Here is a 16,533-nt window from a genome sequence, read left to right on the forward strand (position 1 = left end):
TATCACTTTTGTGCGTGTGTGTGTGTGTGTGTCCCCCGCCCTTCCCCGCCATCACCAGCGGCGCCGCGAGGATGCGGCGGAGCCGGCGCGGAGCGAAACGCAGGTGCGGAGCCACCCACCTCCTCCGCGCTCCCCGGGCCGCCGCGGTTGAACCGGCCCCGGTCCACGCTCCCACGCGGGAAAGCGGCGGCCGCTCCCCCCGGGACGTCCCGTCGAGTTGCGGGGAGGGGGGGGGGCGGGAATGGACACGGACCGGGTGCTGCCGGGCCGGGCCTTGCGGCGCGGCCTTCCCGCAATGATCGCAACCCGAGCCGGTAATTATTCCTCGCCTTTTAATTATTTATCCCCCCCGCCCCAATCATCCTCCGGCTAGGCGGGTGCAGGAGCGCGGTGAGACGCGCCCGCGCTGGGGACGAGCCCCGCTGCCCCTCTCGCCGCCGCTTTTCGGGTGATCCCACGGCGTGAAATACCCGCAGCGGCTGCGGAACCGGCTGCCAGGCCACGCCAGGCTGCGAGGCACCGGGAGCAGGCGGCGGCGGGGACCGAGCCGGTACCCCCCTTCCCGGGGCCGCTCCTGCGGTGGCACGTCGGGGCGGGGGGGGGTGTGTGTGTAGGGGGGTGTGGGTGAAGGGAGGCGGGGGGCTCCGGGAGGCCTGGCCCCCCTCCGCCGTGCCCTTCCCCGGGCCGGGCGGCTGCCCCGGTGCCCGCCGGAGCCCGGAGCGGCGGAACCGGCCGGCGGCTTCGCCCCGACGGCGGGGCGGCAGCGCGGAGCCCCGAGGCGGGGACCGGCTCCGGCCCCGGCCCCGGCCCCGCCGCTCCGGCCCCGCCGCTCCGGCCGCTCCCCCCGCCGGCCCCCGGCTTCTCGCAGCCGCCGTATCTTTTAACAGTTGAATTGACTGCAGTTTTTGTCAGTTAATTAGGTTTAATTTACATAATTAGTACAGTATAAAGAGTATTGGGGATAATCAGGAGGTACGTCTCGCTTACTGTGTAAACACGGATTCGGAATTAAAAATCAGATGTAATTAAGGCGTGTGCGCGCGGCTTTTAATTGTAATGAATTTCTAATTAACGCTCAACGATCGCCGCACGCGAGAGCCGGGACGTTTGCGGGCTCCGCCGCCGCCCCGGGCGTCCCCCCGGGGGCCCCCGAGCGAACTGGGGTGCGCGGTCGCGGAAGGGACGCGGAGGGGCGCGGAGGAGCGTGACGGGACACCCTACCCCCCCCCACCCCCCCCCAACACCCCCCCCCCCTCCAGGCCGCCGGTTAGGAGTGGCGGGCAGGGCGGTGCGCCCCGACGGGACCCCCCCACCTCCCGCCCCCGGGCCGGTACGGCTGGCAGGCGAGGCCGGCGGATAATTTAGGTTAAAACTTAGGGAGCCGTGTCACGGGTGTATAAATAAATAATCACGCGGGGACGGCCGCGAAAGGCCCCTCTCTCCTGGAGGGCTGCGCCGAGATTGCCACATAAATCACGGCGGTCTAATTCAGTGGAAGTTTAATAAACGCCTCCTATTGGAAATGAATGTTCCCCATTTAACAGTTGTATCAGCACCATATAAAACCATGACCCCAATAAATTTAATTTTAGAGGCCGATCAATCCGGGCTTCTCTCTATCGATCCGCCGCGGCTCTGCGCCTTTACAGCCTCTTCCGCGGCCCTTCCCGGGGAGGCGGGGGGGGAAAGGAGCGTTTCGATTAGACTCTTTATTAGGAAAAGATTGCTCCGAGAGGCCTGAAAATTAAACGGTGACATTTTAATTACTGGACATTGACAAAGGGAGCGGGCGGAGGCTCTCTGCAGGCCGGGCACACTCCGCCTGACCCAGCGTGCTGAGCCCCCGCGGGGGTGGGCAGGGACCGGCAGCGACACGGCGCGGGGGGGGGGGGGGGATCGGGCCCCCCCGAGGTTCCTCCCCTGCGACCCCCGGGGAGCCCGTGGGGCCCTCTCGGTGGGCCCTGGGGCCCTGGCTGTGCACACCTGTCCGTCTGTCCGTCCCCCCTCCCGTGTCGTCGTACCCCCCCCCCCCCCCGATACACTCCCACTGTGCACCCCAGTTCTCCCACCACCACGCCCCCTTCATGCACCCCAACTCTCCCACCATGCCCCCCCAATCTATGCACCCCAGCTCTCCCACCGCCCACCCTTTGTGCTCCCTCTCTCCCCACCCCTCGTCTATGCACCCCAACTCTCCTGCTGCCCCCCCCATGCACCCCATCTCTCCCACCACGTCCCCCTGTTCTGTGCTCTCCACGATGCCCACCGTGCCCCCACCATGCACTATCTGCCCCCACCACACGCACCCTGGCTCTCTCCAATGTGCACCTCTTGATGTGCCTCAGGTTCCCCACTATTCACCCCCCATCCCTCCAATTTCTGTCACTTTGTCCCCTGCCCCCCCCCCCCATGGCAGTGCTGCCCCTCACCTCCCCTGCACCGTCCCCTCCAGCTCTAAATCTGCCTGATTTCCCTCGGCTGGAGCGGCTGCGGGGCGGCTGGGGCTACGGCGGAACGCAACGTACACGATCGATAGACACGGCTTTATTGATTAGGTTAAACCTTGGTGGAGCTGGAGCGGGATGAGCTGAGGGCAGCCATTAACTGTGCCTTCATCCTGCCAGGCCGTGCCGTGCCGTGCCAGGGACACCCGGGCACCGCAGCCCCCCGGGACCGAGCTGCACTCACCTGCGTCTGGGCCCCGGCCAGCAGCTCTGTCTTGGCCACAGAGAAGTTTTCCTCCTCCAGCCTGTAAAAGCCCCAGACATCCATTTACCATTAAACATCTCCTGGGCTGACCAGCTACTTATAAACCTTGAACTTTCACTGCAGGACTCGGCAGCGAGAGCAGCCGCAGCGGGGTACGGGCGAAGCAGCAGCAGCTCCAGTAGCCGGTAAGGCTCAATCTATAAATCCTGTCCTTAGTGCACACTTGTAGTTTATGGCCGTACCCTTTAGCGAAGGTAAAGTGGCCCCGGGTCAGCGCAGCTCCTCGGCAGCCGTGCCGCAGCACTCCCGCTGCAGCTTCCCGCGGGGAAAGGCACAGACCTCTGAGTTTTTCTTTTCTTAAAGCACAACCTTCTTTTTATTCGATGTGCCCAAAATACTTCCATAGAGTTAGAGATTTTTTAGGGTTTGTGGGGGTTTTTTTTCCCCATTAGGCTTTCACACACCAGACTGGGCAGCCTGGCAGTGCAGTACTGGTGAGCTGGAGGAACAGGATGAGGCCAACAAATTCAGGGGATGTTCCCCCCATCCCTCCAGATTTGTGTCCCACGGTGCCTCTGAGCCCCCCCTCCCCCAGCCTGAGGGAAGGCTGAAAATAGGTTATCCTAAAAGAACTGCTATAGCTCAGGACCTCACCATCATGCAATGCACCCCGGCTCCCCCTCCCCACCAGACACCCCCTCTGCTCCCCGGGGCCTGGATCCCACCGCAGGGACATGGTGCCCACCAAGCTGCAGTGTTTGGGGCTCAGGCTGGTTCCTGCCCGGGTCCCCGCAGGGCAGAGGACAGCCCCAGGGCAGCAGTGGGGCAGGAGTCACCCACAAATAACGTCACACGGCTGACGAGGGTCTCCTGAGCACCCTCTGGGGAAGCTTGAGAGGCCAGAGCCGGTTCCTGTGCAGCTCTCCAAGAGCTGGGGTCACCGGGGATGTGTTTAACTCAGCCCCATCAGCACGCCGAGGCCTGCCTGGGCCAACTCCTGGCAGCTGAGCGAGGACGGGTCTCCTCGGGGTGTTGTGGGGTTTCTTACGTGTTTCTCTCTGCTGGTGCCACGTCTCAACGGGAGCAGGAGGAAGAGCCTCTGCACAAAGATGTTCAGTCCTTGAGAGGCTGAGCAGCCTCAGAGTCCTTCACAGGGAGCAGCGTGGGGGCCGCCCGCCCCAAACCCCCGTGAAGGCGAAAGATTTGCTTCTCCCATTCAGTGCCCGAAGAGGCTGAGGGGGTTTCTGCATGCCCGGGACGCCTGCGCTGCGGGGAGCAGCAGAGCACCTCGGCTTTTCTCTCTGTGCTGGGGACCCCCCCTGCCGAAGAGCAGAGCTCCAGCTTGGGGCATATCAGCTCTTGCTGCTGCCTGACCTGCCTCCTCCCTCCTCTTCCTCACTGGCTGAGGCTGTAGACTCCCTGGGGGGGGTCCCAGGTGCAGCTCCCACAGGGCTGGATGCCGATGGCCCCCCCCCGGGCTGTCCTGCCCTGGCGGCATTGCCCCTCGCCCACCAAACAGTGATCTCTGCCAGGGGCTCCCAGGGCCTTTGCTCTCGGTCAGCGGATTTTGGTCTCTGCAGGATTAGGGATTTTTTTTTTTTTTTTTCCATCTAAGACCCAAATTCCCAGTTTTTGCTTCAGACGTTGCCCACATGCTCCCTGCATCATAGTGGCGGAGGGTCCCTGCGGTCTATCCCTTTTCCACTGATGCTTCCAGGTAAACTTTCCCTGCAGGACCACAAAGCTCCGGGAGGCAGGAAAACACAAATGCCACTCCCAAATCCTCTGGTTTGTGTATGCTCTCCGATATCAAAGGGATTCAGTGAAGCTCCTAAGAGCCGTTTCTAGTGATTGTTCAGTTATTAACGCTAACATATTTTCAGCCGCTGCTGTCCCTGCTTGACAGACGTTAAGCCCAGGGAGAGGGATGGGTCGGGGACCCCTTGCAGCCCTCGAAGCCACAGCCCGCTGCAATTCCCCGTTTTGGTTTCTTTGCCAGATGTAAGAGTGTGTACAGACACACACACACATGCATACGCAGCTTTTCAGGCTGTTATTTGGAAAACAAAGACCGACACTTTGCCTTTGGAAAGCTGACAGCAGGATGTATTCGGCCACGGGATACAAACAACAAAATATTTTCTGATTTTCTACACTGTGTTGAAGGGCAAACTACCGCGGGCTCGTCTCACAGGATGAGCTTTACCTGGCAAGGATCACAGACAGGGAAAAGCGGAAAACACTGGAAGTTTTGGCATGGATGGGACGTACCCAGTTTTTTGCAGAGCCTGCGAGCTCCCGCAGACACATTCCCATAGGAGATTGGGTCTATCGGTACCGCTGTGGCTGAGGTTACAGGGAGAGGAGACAGAGTGGTGAGGCTGGTGTGGGGCTGCTGGTGGAGTCCCTAAAAGAGCTGGTGGGATGAGGAGTGGGACTGGGGGAGATGGGGGTGGTCACTCAGCTCATCTATAGCATCCACTGCTGAATTAATGTGTTTGTTACGCATCCCCCTGCCCCAGTGCTGTGTTCTGAGCAGGACTCAGCTGTAGGGTATAATATTGCTGCACTTTCTGCAAGCTTTTCAGACAAGAAATGCCTTGATTCAGACTCCAAAAAGTTGCAGAGGGAAGGAGAGAAGGACAACGTCCCCGGGCAGCCTCAGCTCCAGTGCAGCACGGAGGGCAGCACTGCTGGGCCCCTCCGCAGCACCCAGCACTTCCAGCCCTGCCTGGCAGCTGGGAAAAGCTCCGTGCCGGTTTGTTTCCTGTCCCCAGAGTGGGATTTGGGGCCAGGATGACGTTATACTCAAGGCTGGCGGCAGAGCCCGGGGCACGGTTCACGTGTCTTGTGATCTCAAAGTCACTGGTGCCCAGGCAGAATTTCCTCAGCCCAAACGCAGCGCAGCAGCCCTGCTTCATCGTGCTGCCCCCAGCACTGCACCCCAGGGGATCCCTTCAGCCAGATTTGGGGGGGACAGGGGACAGGACACACTGCACCGCATCAGGGTGCCCCACGCCAGGCCCACCCTGACGCCCCGCACAGCACAGACACGGGGTTGGCACAGGCTGCAGGGAAAGGAGCAGCTCTCCTGGGTGCAGACCTGCTTGCTGTGGGTGGGGGCACCCAGTGAAGCCAAATCTGCCCAGATCCTGGCACAATTTTATTGCCTTCCCCTCCCCGCTTTCCCCTTACTTTTGCCTCTTGGTGCTGATGGGTGGTGGTGAGAATCGGGCTGAATTGCTGGAATTGGGCTCTGTGGGCGCCAGGGGTTTGCACACACGCATGCAAAGCAGGGCCAGGACACGGGTTGGAAGGGGAGAGCGAGGTGCTGTGCTGGGGGCGGGGGCGGGCAGTAGCCCCCATGCAGCAACACAGAGTGGGCTGTGGGGTCCAGACCTCCCATAGGGATCCACCATCCAGGGCCACCATCCCCGAGGAGGTGGCAGTTTGGGGACACCCCACCTCGCCGCCACTTGACACTGGGGTTGCAGCAAGGCTGGCCGGGCTGAAGAGGAGCTGTTTTTTCCCCAGCCTGCCTGCTCTGCTCTCCCATCCAGCCCTAACCCCCCCAAAACGGTGTTAACCTGGCACTAGGAGCAGAGTCGGGTGGAAGCGGTGCCGCCCAGCAGACCCCTGGCCGCTCCCCCCCCCCTCCCATCTGCACCAAACTCAAGGACTTGGGGACAGAAAGATGACAGAGGCCCCAAACCTCCCCCATGATTGCTGGATTGATTAAGTATACTGATGAAGACAGCAAGGTTAATACCTGTGCCAGTGAATTATAACACTGTCAGCCCGTTAGCCAGGAGATTTTTCACGTTTCCATCAGCTGGCATCCCGCACAGATTTTCAGGGTGACGTCTTCCCCTCCCGACCTCCCTGCCAGGGAAAGCGCGAGGAAAAGCCTTGGTTTTACTGACTTTTTAACTAAATCCAAGGGAGAGACTTTTTATCCAGAGAAAGCTAATGCAAACTGTTAGAGATAAATAAATGGAAGAGCTGCCTATAGTCTGGTTGGCTCACAGGGAAGAAATTTGTCTCACTTTAGAAAAAGGACCTGGAGGTATGGGGGCTGTTGACTCATTCATTGTACTGTTATCTGCCAGGGAGGTTGTGACATCAGAGCAATTAAGACAAACTTTAGTCTATAAGTTCATGCCTGCAACCTCTATACTTCAAAAGAAGACAAACGATCCCTCCAAGGAAGGAAACAAAAGTCTTTTCCAAGCTGCTTCCAGAGTAACATTTAGGATTTGCAGTGGTTGAGGAGGAATTTTTCACTGAATTGTTGGGTTTTTTTTAAGCTGCTGGTATATAATAAACTACCTGAGCTTTTTTTTTAGCAAAAGTTTATTTCTAATGCAAAGCAAGCAGACAAAAGCCCCAACCTCCTCCCCCACCCAAGTCACACACACCAATCCTGCCTTTCACGGTCCTCTCTTCTGTGTTTTTTTTTTTTTTTAATAAGCGTCTTAACACAAGGACTGATTAAATCTGTGTCAGTCTCTTGTGGAAACGTACACAGAAATTGCAGGAGGAAGAAACACACAGCAGAGATGTTGCAATCGTTCTTCTTTCCTTTATGGTAACAGCAAACCTGGGAGCCTTTGCTTGACCCAGTGGCACCCACTGTGCAGTGACTCCCATGTTAAGGAAATAAGTGATCAAGGTAGAGCTGAGAAAGGCAAGACGCTTCCAAGTGAGCCACGATAATAACTAAAACCCTGCAGCCTGTCTCTGGCCATGAGGGCAAGTGGCACAGCATAGCTTGGGCCCCTCTGTGCAGTCTCCCGTGCCCCCCCCCGGGGCTGTGGTGGCCCTCAGCTTCCTCGTGAGCACGGGCAGAGCCTCACCCCCTCTGCACTGCTGCTGTCTGCAAAGCCCCACGCTCGGGGCTGCTCTCCCTTTGTGGCCAGAGGCCAATAGTCCATCTCGTGTGGCTCTGGGGCCACCACCTGTGGCTGGTGCTCACCCAGCAGCACCCCTTGCTTTAGCAGAGCACTGTCCTCTTTCACTTCACCTCCTTCCACCTCAGAAAACCTTCCTGTGTTTACGGATCAGGTCGTTCCCGCTTGGCAAACCCGAGCCACAGCACCCGGAGCAGAGAGGCATCGCCGGTCATTTGATAGTGCGATGCCCACCTACCTGCCCTGCTTTTAACTCTGGAAGGGCAAGCCCCCACCTCCTCACAGGACAGGCAAGTCTAGATACTTTTTTTGCTTGTTTGCTTGCTTTCAGTTTACATTTAAAACCAGCATTTTGTGGATGTCTGCACTCAAAGACAGCCAACAACTCCTTACGAGATCCTCTGAACACTCGGCGGGTCATTCGTACAATAGCAAAAGACTAACAGTTAAAAAATACTCTGGAGCCAGGAAATATACAATACATTCAATAACAAAAAATATAGATATAAAATACTTGCTTTAAGGCTGTGTACAGTTTAACTGAAGATAATCTGAGGACATTAAATTGTTCAGCAACAAAAGAAACGTGGGAAGAAAAATCCTTAATGCGGTGGTGAGGGAAAGGCAGCAACAAATATCCTGAAAGATTTTGTTGGTGCTTCTAGAAAATATTTTTAGTAAAATACGATCCAGAGAGACTGAGAGTCCGAAGCGCGGGGCTGGTGCTGCTAGTCCAGGATGAGCTGCTGCCTGGCGCGGTGCTGCGAGCCAGCCCAGCTCATGGCGGTCCTTGGGTCGATCGCCGTTCCTCCAGCATCCTGCACACCCACATGGACACGACTTCTGCGTTCCCATCGTTGTACTGCACGATGAACGGGTGGCCCTGGAAAGCGGGAGAAGGCAGAGTTAGCCAAGATAAACACAACCCTTCCAGTCAAAACCCAAAAAAGGTTGGGTTTTTAAAATTTTTTTTGGAAAAAATATATTGGAACATCCTGTGGTTACAGCTATAAAAATGCAATAAACCAGTGATTCGAACCAGTGAACTTCCTCTTGGATCCATGTTATCCACGTACACTGTTCATACAGAGAAAGGAGGGCTGAGGGAACCCAGACTCTCTACTGAGGCCTTAGCCTATCACTCCTTGAAAACACAGATTTTTTTTTTATGTTCAATTAGCTCATCATGCTTTGAACCAGCTCCTTTCTAGGATGGCCTGCCAGGCTGTTCAACTTCTAAATGATGTCTTAGTAAAAGGGTATCCTGACAAAACCACTGATCTACTAGCCTGCTTGAAAAGGTCTGTGATCTCTTAATTGTAAAGTTTCTCTCTTTAGTAGCCCCCTTTACCTGAACTACTTTGTTCGTGGGGCAGAGACTGAATCGTGGCACGGGGCATGAAAACACGCCGCTGTACACACGGCACCTTCACTTACATTTGTGTCCTTGACTTTTATCAGTGGAAACCTTATGCCTTACCCTGTGCGCAGGCATCCCTTAAATGGACGCTTCTACAAATTACCTAGGAAAAAAACAATATCCCTGCAAGTGTTAAATTCCATTTGTTCCTTGGTTGCTGAGCTCTGTGCCTGCAGGACCAGGCGCCAGGCTCTGCAGCACTTACAGCATCCGTAAGGAGAGGGATTTGTTCATGCACGTACATGCTAGTACACATCATTTGGAGTGATCGGTTGATACAGAAATGAAAATATCACCCAAGTGTAACTGAAACAGGTCTTCACGAGAAGCTACTGTGGGAATTAAGTATGATGGGAAGAGGGATAACTATAAAATATTCCCGGTCATGAATTAAATGGCTACTGCAGGCACTGGAAGACTGTGTCTTAGACACCTCAGAAAATCAGAACAGCATCTCAGGATGAAACAAAAATATGGCCTGCAATTTCAGCAGCCAGCTTAGGCAGTTCATGTCTCAATCTGGCCACATTCCTAGAGATGGGAACATGCCATCTTCAGATGAATCTCAAATGAAGTATAAAAATCCACAGGAAACCGAGTACCACAATTACATAAATGACTGAAAGAAAGCAATCGCCAGGAGAAACCATCACAGATGATGAAAACCTCTACTCCAAATCACTCAAAAGCAGCTCAGTTTTTGCAACACTAAACTTCATGGCTCTTGCAAACAATGCCTGAAAGGAATCAGAGTAGATCTGCCGGGGAGCCTCTGGGAGGGTGACGTACATGTGGGAATTACCGGCGCGCGCAGCCCGACGCCAGCCGCAGCGGTGGACGGCAGCAATCGGCACACGGAGAGCAAGCATGGGTCTGACGTGGGGCCCAGGAAGCCTGGTCGTTGGCTGGGTTAGGATGGCACCGAGCGGAGCAATGAAGCAGCGCCAGGCTAAATAGAGCACAATAAATCCTCACGGCATCAGCTCCAAGCAATAAAACACTCTGTGGGCCAGGGCCAGCAAATGCAGGAGCCACAGGAATAAAATATGCCATTATCTACAAGAATTATGGAGGAAGGGCGAGATGCTGTTGCTTCAACTCTTTGGGATGGCTGGAAATCTCAGCTATAACTTTTTAGGAAGATGTCTGAGACGTGGAGAGCCCTTCAGATCTTACTGGGACCAGCTCAGTTTGCTTTCCCAGTTAACCTCATAGAGGAAAGACGGAAGGAATACTCTGGTGGAGTGACTTAGTTGAGCAAGAGGTCCACCACGAGGAGAACACAACACACAGGCTACGCCATGAAGAGCTACAAATGTCTCAAGTGTTTTATTTTGCCATGAAAGCTGCCTAACAGCCCTGGGCTTGAGTTTCTTTGCAGCACGGGCCCCAGCCAGCCACAACCCCAGGGCTTGGCAGAAGAGCAGCTTTCCCTCTCCATGGGCACATCTGCAGGACGCTGGCTGCACCTCCACGGGCTTTTGGGAAAGGCAACGCAAGGAAGGGGCAACGCAAGAGCCATTGTGACCCGGGCCTGCATACATGGAGCAGAGTCCAGCCCAAATGGTTCTTCCATCTCAGCAACTTCCTGGCACCCAACACTTCAGCTTGAAAAGGGTCCTGGTGCAGTGGCCAGAAAGACAGTGCCGCTCCATGCCTGGATCAGTGGTGGTCTTGGATCAGCTCTGAGCTTGCGTTTTAAGCTCAGAGAAGAAAACCAGCACACAGCAATCTCTGTGCCAGTAGGTCCCCAGACGGGCAGCGACCGACCCCTGTAGCCCACAGAACTAGCATGTTACTTGGTCTTTTTTTCTGCTCACACTGCAATCTCTTCTGCGCTCTCGTGGTGGGGAAAACTGCAAATGTGGGTCCTTCTTCACATAGATAGAGGAACACCACAGTAAGAGGCAAGACAAAGCTAATAAACACGTAAAGGTGAACTCACCAATAGTTGTTGGGAACTGGTTCTCACCTCCATTCATCTCAAAAGACTCATTCCCACAATTAAACTAGTGGGAGTCGAGGTGGCACAGCCCACAGACTTGAGACAAAAGGTGTATTACGATGAGAGGATATGGCTAAAAAAAGGTGAGGGAGAGACCCCAAAAGTGGGGAAAAATGGAGAAGCAAGTTTGCCTCTAAGCTAATAAAGAGCTGGGAAGTGGGAGGAGACACAGCTGCACCTGGCAGGACATTTAGTGGCTTAATCTCTCAGCTATGAACAGATCTTACTTTGGAACTACTTAAATCAAACTTTTCTCCATCGATTCATCAGAGACTGCACAGGTTTATGCTGTGACCACCCTACAAGAACGGCCAGACCTTGGTGGAGAGCAGATAATTTACTTTAAACAACTATACCCCAGTCACTTCCCAACAAACCTCACTGCCGATGACCAGTGAGTATATGAATAATTCCAGCAGCAGCTGAACTGCGAGAGCAAAACCCCGTGATGTAGAGAGGTCTGTTATGATTTGCTCGTGCAAGGACTAATACCCCACACGTTTCCTCCCCAGGTTCATTCATTGCCCTGCCACGTCTATTGCAGCAACAGTCGGTATTTCAGCCTGGGCAGGGAGAAGCTGCACTCGTGGGTTTCCTTACCAGTATCAGCATCAACAGGTCAGGCTGGTGGCCTCTACTCCTTCTTGGATTTCTTTATTTACGGGGTGCACACAAAGCACAGCCTTTGGGAACGCCTTACATGCGCACTGCAACCCAATGGCTGCCCTGCTTTTTCACCCCAAGGAAAGCTTCAGTCTGCTCAGTGTAGAACTCAAATTTGAAACGGGGGGAAAAAAAAACCCAACCAACATGCCAGAATCTAAAAGACACCGCAGTGACTAGGGTGAAGCTACAACAGAAATGGCACAGTTGCTCATGAGCTCATGAGCTTTTCTATGTAAAACTCCTTTTGTGTGAAAGCCCACATACGTGTGGATATGCACAACCCAGAAAACATGCTGAAATCTGCAGATACAAACCCGACTCCTGCAAAATGGAGGCTGCAGCACAACTCTCGTGTGATTACATGTTTCCACAGCAAAGTCAGTTCAAAGAACTTGCCTTCCCCTTCTCAGATTTGTCAGTGTTTCCCACCAGGCTCAAGCTACAAGCCCTTAATTTTATCTCCAGGCCTTTGAAATTGTGGGCAGCTGCTACCTGCCATTGTAATCGACCTTTCTGAGTTTGCTCTTTGTAACTGCTACAGAAATAGATGTTTTCCCCCCATATTCAATTTTTTGAAGCAAATTGCTTCCTTTCAGCCATTCTTAGCTGTAGACAGTAACTTTAAATTTGTCAGAGCGCTCTGAATTTCCCATGCAGGCAGCTGCCTGTGTGCTCACACTCAGTCACTGCTTGGAAAATGGTTCACCAAGGAAGAGCAACATACCCAGAGTCCATTCGAGAGCTCCGAGGATGGCGACAGTTCAATGCTACCAAAGAGAAGATGGATGATCTTAAAATGATGCATTGAAGTACACAGATGCTTGCGGCACTAAACATATGGGCAACGTCTTTCTCCTTCCAACACCTGGCTACTAAAAATCTTTAGCTTTGGTCTTGAATGTCTAACATCAGGAACAACACTAAAGACAGACAGCACCCTCTTTTTTTTTTTATCTCCCACTCCAGACATCCCACGTATATTTGGGTTTCACCGTTTTACTAAACAAATTCAATCTGAAATATTCCTGGTTTTACTTGGTTCCTACCCATGAAAACAATTCAGGAGAGGGCACAATCAGGAATCCAGAGACAGGAGTTCTGGCGTTTATTCCCAAGCTGCCACACACTTTCCAGCATGACCTTCACAAAGCTGCTTAATCTCCCTCAGCCTCATGGTTAAAAAGGGAATAAACGATTCTGCTCTCTCACGAGAGTGCTGTGAGAATCAGTGCAAGCATATTTTGCCCAGCACTTTGGTACTTTCGGGTGCAAATGTGCACGAGTAAGGTAAATGCTTATTAGAAGCAACATAACCTAGTAGTAGCTGTTTTGCTTCTTAAACAAAACAACAGTCAAGGATGCTAGTGAGAACTAGGGAAAAACAATCAAGAGCCCACAGACAAGGAAGAGCAGATGCATTGGGGCAATTAAAAAACAGCTATTAAAGCCAGTCCGCTTCTCCCATGAATCTCCTTTACGATGGAGAGGCTCCCCGCAGAGGAAAACATCTCACACCCAGTATATCCTTGCATTTAAGCTACTCACAACACGCAAAGGGAAACTGCAGGCTACGCAAGGTTGAAAACGTCAGCTAGCCATGCTGTTCACCCTATTTGCTTTGTTTTGTGAGGTCATTCCACTGAAGCCTGGGGTTTTACACACTCACTCTTCTCCCTAGGAACAAGCTTAACTTGAAACTACTCTTTAGATTTCCCGTGTTTTTAGACTATATTGCTCTAGTGAGGATTTTTCTCAGGCTGAAGGGATGGTTTTACTAGATGTTTTTCAGAATCTGGTGGTTGTTTTTCCATTTTGATTTGTCTTGGTTTTTTTTTTCTTTGCTTTTAAACAGGGAATGGGAGAACAGAGATTTCCACCAAAGCTGAGACTACAGCGTCAGTGGGACTTGTCTTTGCAAGTCTTGGTGGACAGCCCATGGCATGTTCAGGCCAGGCACCAAAAGCCAGGTCACAAGTGGCCCAAGGATGTACAATGTCCATGGATGGCCTGTGTTGAAGTCTGTGCCAAAACCACTTTGCTGCCTCTAATACCTGAACTCGCTAGACCACACCATGCTCAGCAGCATATCGCCTGCTGCAGTCATGCCTGCAACTGCAATAAAAACATACTTCAAAGATCAATATATAATTGTGGACAATGCATGAGTCCATCAAACCTGCCCTTGGCCTGTTTACAGCAACATTTGAAGTGAAAATGCAGTACAAACTCCATAAGAAGGACCTGCGGTTGGCTTAGCATCCAGAAACGTCTTGGAAAACATTTAAGATTTCCTCCAAAGTCTCCAGCCACTGTGGTTGCACCAGCAGCAGTCTCCTCTGCTCTTGGCAACTTCTTCACAAAGTCACCCTGAGGTTCTTGCCACTATTCAGCATCTAATCCCCCATTCCCCCCTTTTCAGACATCCAGAGGACTGCAACCATTAGCTCCCGCAGGCCAGAACACGCACACCTCAGAAACCAGGGCCTTAAACTGGAGAGATCTTTGGAAGGGAGAGTGGAGAGAAGGGGCAGGGAGATTGGACAGGCAAGGAAGGAAGGAACAAGGGGAAAAACCCAGGTAAAAATCAAAACTGCTAAAGGAGAAATGCAGCTGCACCACTCCAGGTCTAGTGCATGCCCAGGCTGCAGGATGGGGCTGGGATAAACTGTCACCTCAAAAAAAAAAAAAACCAACCCAACCCCAACAAAATTGTCACAACAGCTTGTACACTATTAATAAATTCTGGTCACTGAGTGTCTCAGCCACAAATAAAAGTCCCAGCCCTGACTTCAACAGTGAACAATATGTTCTAAAACAAACACAAGCAACCTGCTGTACTTAAAAATTCCCGTATCGATTTATTTTGCTTTGCAAGGTAACACTGAAAAAAGTTAAACCTGTGGAAGCTTGAAATGTGTTTTCTGTTGCAGCGGCTGGTTTCGCACTACCCTGGTGAGATTACCCTCTCTGCTTGGTGTGCGTGCACACCATTTTTGCAGCATCCACCCATCTGTTTTTTTGAGGAGGGGAAGTTAGCTGGCTTCCAGCACAGACCAGTCCAGCACTTGCATCCCCCTGGGCAGCAGCAGAGTCGGGGTGCTGAGCTGTACCTGGCTCCCCTGCTCCAACAGCACGCTAACGTCAGCAGAGAGCACAGCACAGCACTTAAATCCACTGTAAACTGGCAAATAAGAGATTGATATTAAAGCCTCCTTAGTAAAATCACTGCAATGGAGACTTCACGCTACACCAGTGATGGTTCAGCCAACATTTGAGTGTCAGTAACATGCAAGAGCTCACTGCAACACTGACAGGCGTAATCACGGAGGGAAGCACAACACCAGGGAAAGACGCTCATGAGAGGAGCCCAAAAGTATCGCAGGACATCCCCAGGACTGAGCTGAGCCCACCCCTTTGCATTTCATATTTGCTCAGACTTCTACACACATTCACTACAAAGCACTAACCACCCCCTTGCCAACTTGGCCTTAAAAATACCTGGCAGTCAGCACATCCAGCAGTCTCAAGCAGCAGAAAAGAGGTTGAAAAGCCACCACCAAACTGCTTCCTCGTACCGGCCTGCCTTACCCTGGCCAGGGGTTCGGCTCGGTAGGATGCACATTCCGAGGGCAAGTGGCTGCTGGTGAGAGCACAGCAGCTTGGAGCTGAAAAGGTCAGGCAGGACGGGGCCAGGGATAGCCCCAGAGTGAGTGTCAGCCAGCCTAATTTTGTGTGTCAACTCTGAAAATTAGATAAACAATGACAAACCAGGCTTTTTAAATGAACTTGTCTCATCTTGTTCTCTTGATAAAGGGTACATTTCTCAAGTTGCAGTGTCCCACCAGACAGGTTAACTCTTTCAAAGGGGAGCACCTTGCAGAGGGTGATGTAAATGATTTAAATATCTGACATGAAATTAAAAGGGCAGTGCCCCCCTGAACACACAGCCCTGGTAATTCAAACTCATTGCTCTCAAACCATCAATCATTTAGCCCAGTCAATTAAATTGCCATTATTCAAGGGTAAAAGTTCCATAATTTTACCTACCCTTAAAATTAAGCAATTTGCTTTTGTGGCCTTCTCCTCCAGCCTGAGAAATCTTCATTTCTGATAATAACCCACCCAGAGCTTATTGTAACAGACTTCAGATCTCATCCTCGGCAGGACCAGAGACCCATGGGCCTTTTCCAGCACCACGTGCCCACACGCAGCTCTGCTCCTGGTCTGCCAGCCAGCATTGCTGGTGGAAGCGAGGGTAAACTCTCCAGGGGAGATGGAATTCTCCCTGGGACACAGTGCATCACCCTCAGCCCCAAATCTGGGCTACCTGAATCCTTTCAGCTATTTAGTCTAATGCATACGTTACAGTTTACACTGTCTCTCATGCACAAGTCCAGGGAAGATCAAAGCTTCACAAGGGTCTCTCCCATAAATGGGTTCCTCTACCACAGACTATAAAACGCTTGTGTTTGGACAGCACCAAGGATGTTTAGACCAATGCTGAGGCTCCTAAACACTTCCAGAAGACAGGCAGACAATAAATAACATCCCTTAAGCAATGCTTCTGTGATTTCAGAGGACTTTCCAGGCACAAAACAAGTGATTGTTTATTGTGAGATTGGTCTAAAGGGTCCATGAAATAGGCAGCTACCAACCTTACCCAGGATGGTGACAAAGTACGTTCCCAACGTGAAATACCAGTCAGTCACCAATCTCCTTGTAAATCTGCAAAAATGACAGGGTGGTGTTTCCTGGGGCAGAGAACAGAGGGGGACAGGGAGGACATGGACAGGAACCTTAATCCCAAATGGTGCTCAATTACA

General features: G+C 52.6%; 1 protein-coding gene across 7 annotated transcripts in view; it reads right to left on the reverse strand.

The window, feature by feature from the left end:
- Positions 1-7,271: 7,271 nt before the first annotated feature.
- Positions 7,272-16,533, reverse strand: part of MAP2K5 (mitogen-activated protein kinase kinase 5) — a 141,399-nt gene continuing 132,137 nt past the window's right edge. For all 7 annotated transcript variants that reach the window (XM_074880149.1, XM_074880152.1, XM_074880148.1 and 4 more), the window contains one exon: positions 7,272-8,502. In XM_074880149.1, the coding sequence (XP_074736250.1) occupies positions 8,348-8,502 (155 nt within the window). In that variant the 3' untranslated portion in view covers positions 7,272-8,347. The remainder of the gene's footprint in view (positions 8,503-16,533) is intronic.

This window comes from Strix uralensis, chromosome 11 (genome assembly GCF_047716275.1).
Source record: "Strix uralensis isolate ZFMK-TIS-50842 chromosome 11, bStrUra1, whole genome shotgun sequence".
NCBI classification, from domain to species: domain Eukaryota; kingdom Metazoa; phylum Chordata; class Aves; order Strigiformes; family Strigidae; genus Strix; species Strix uralensis.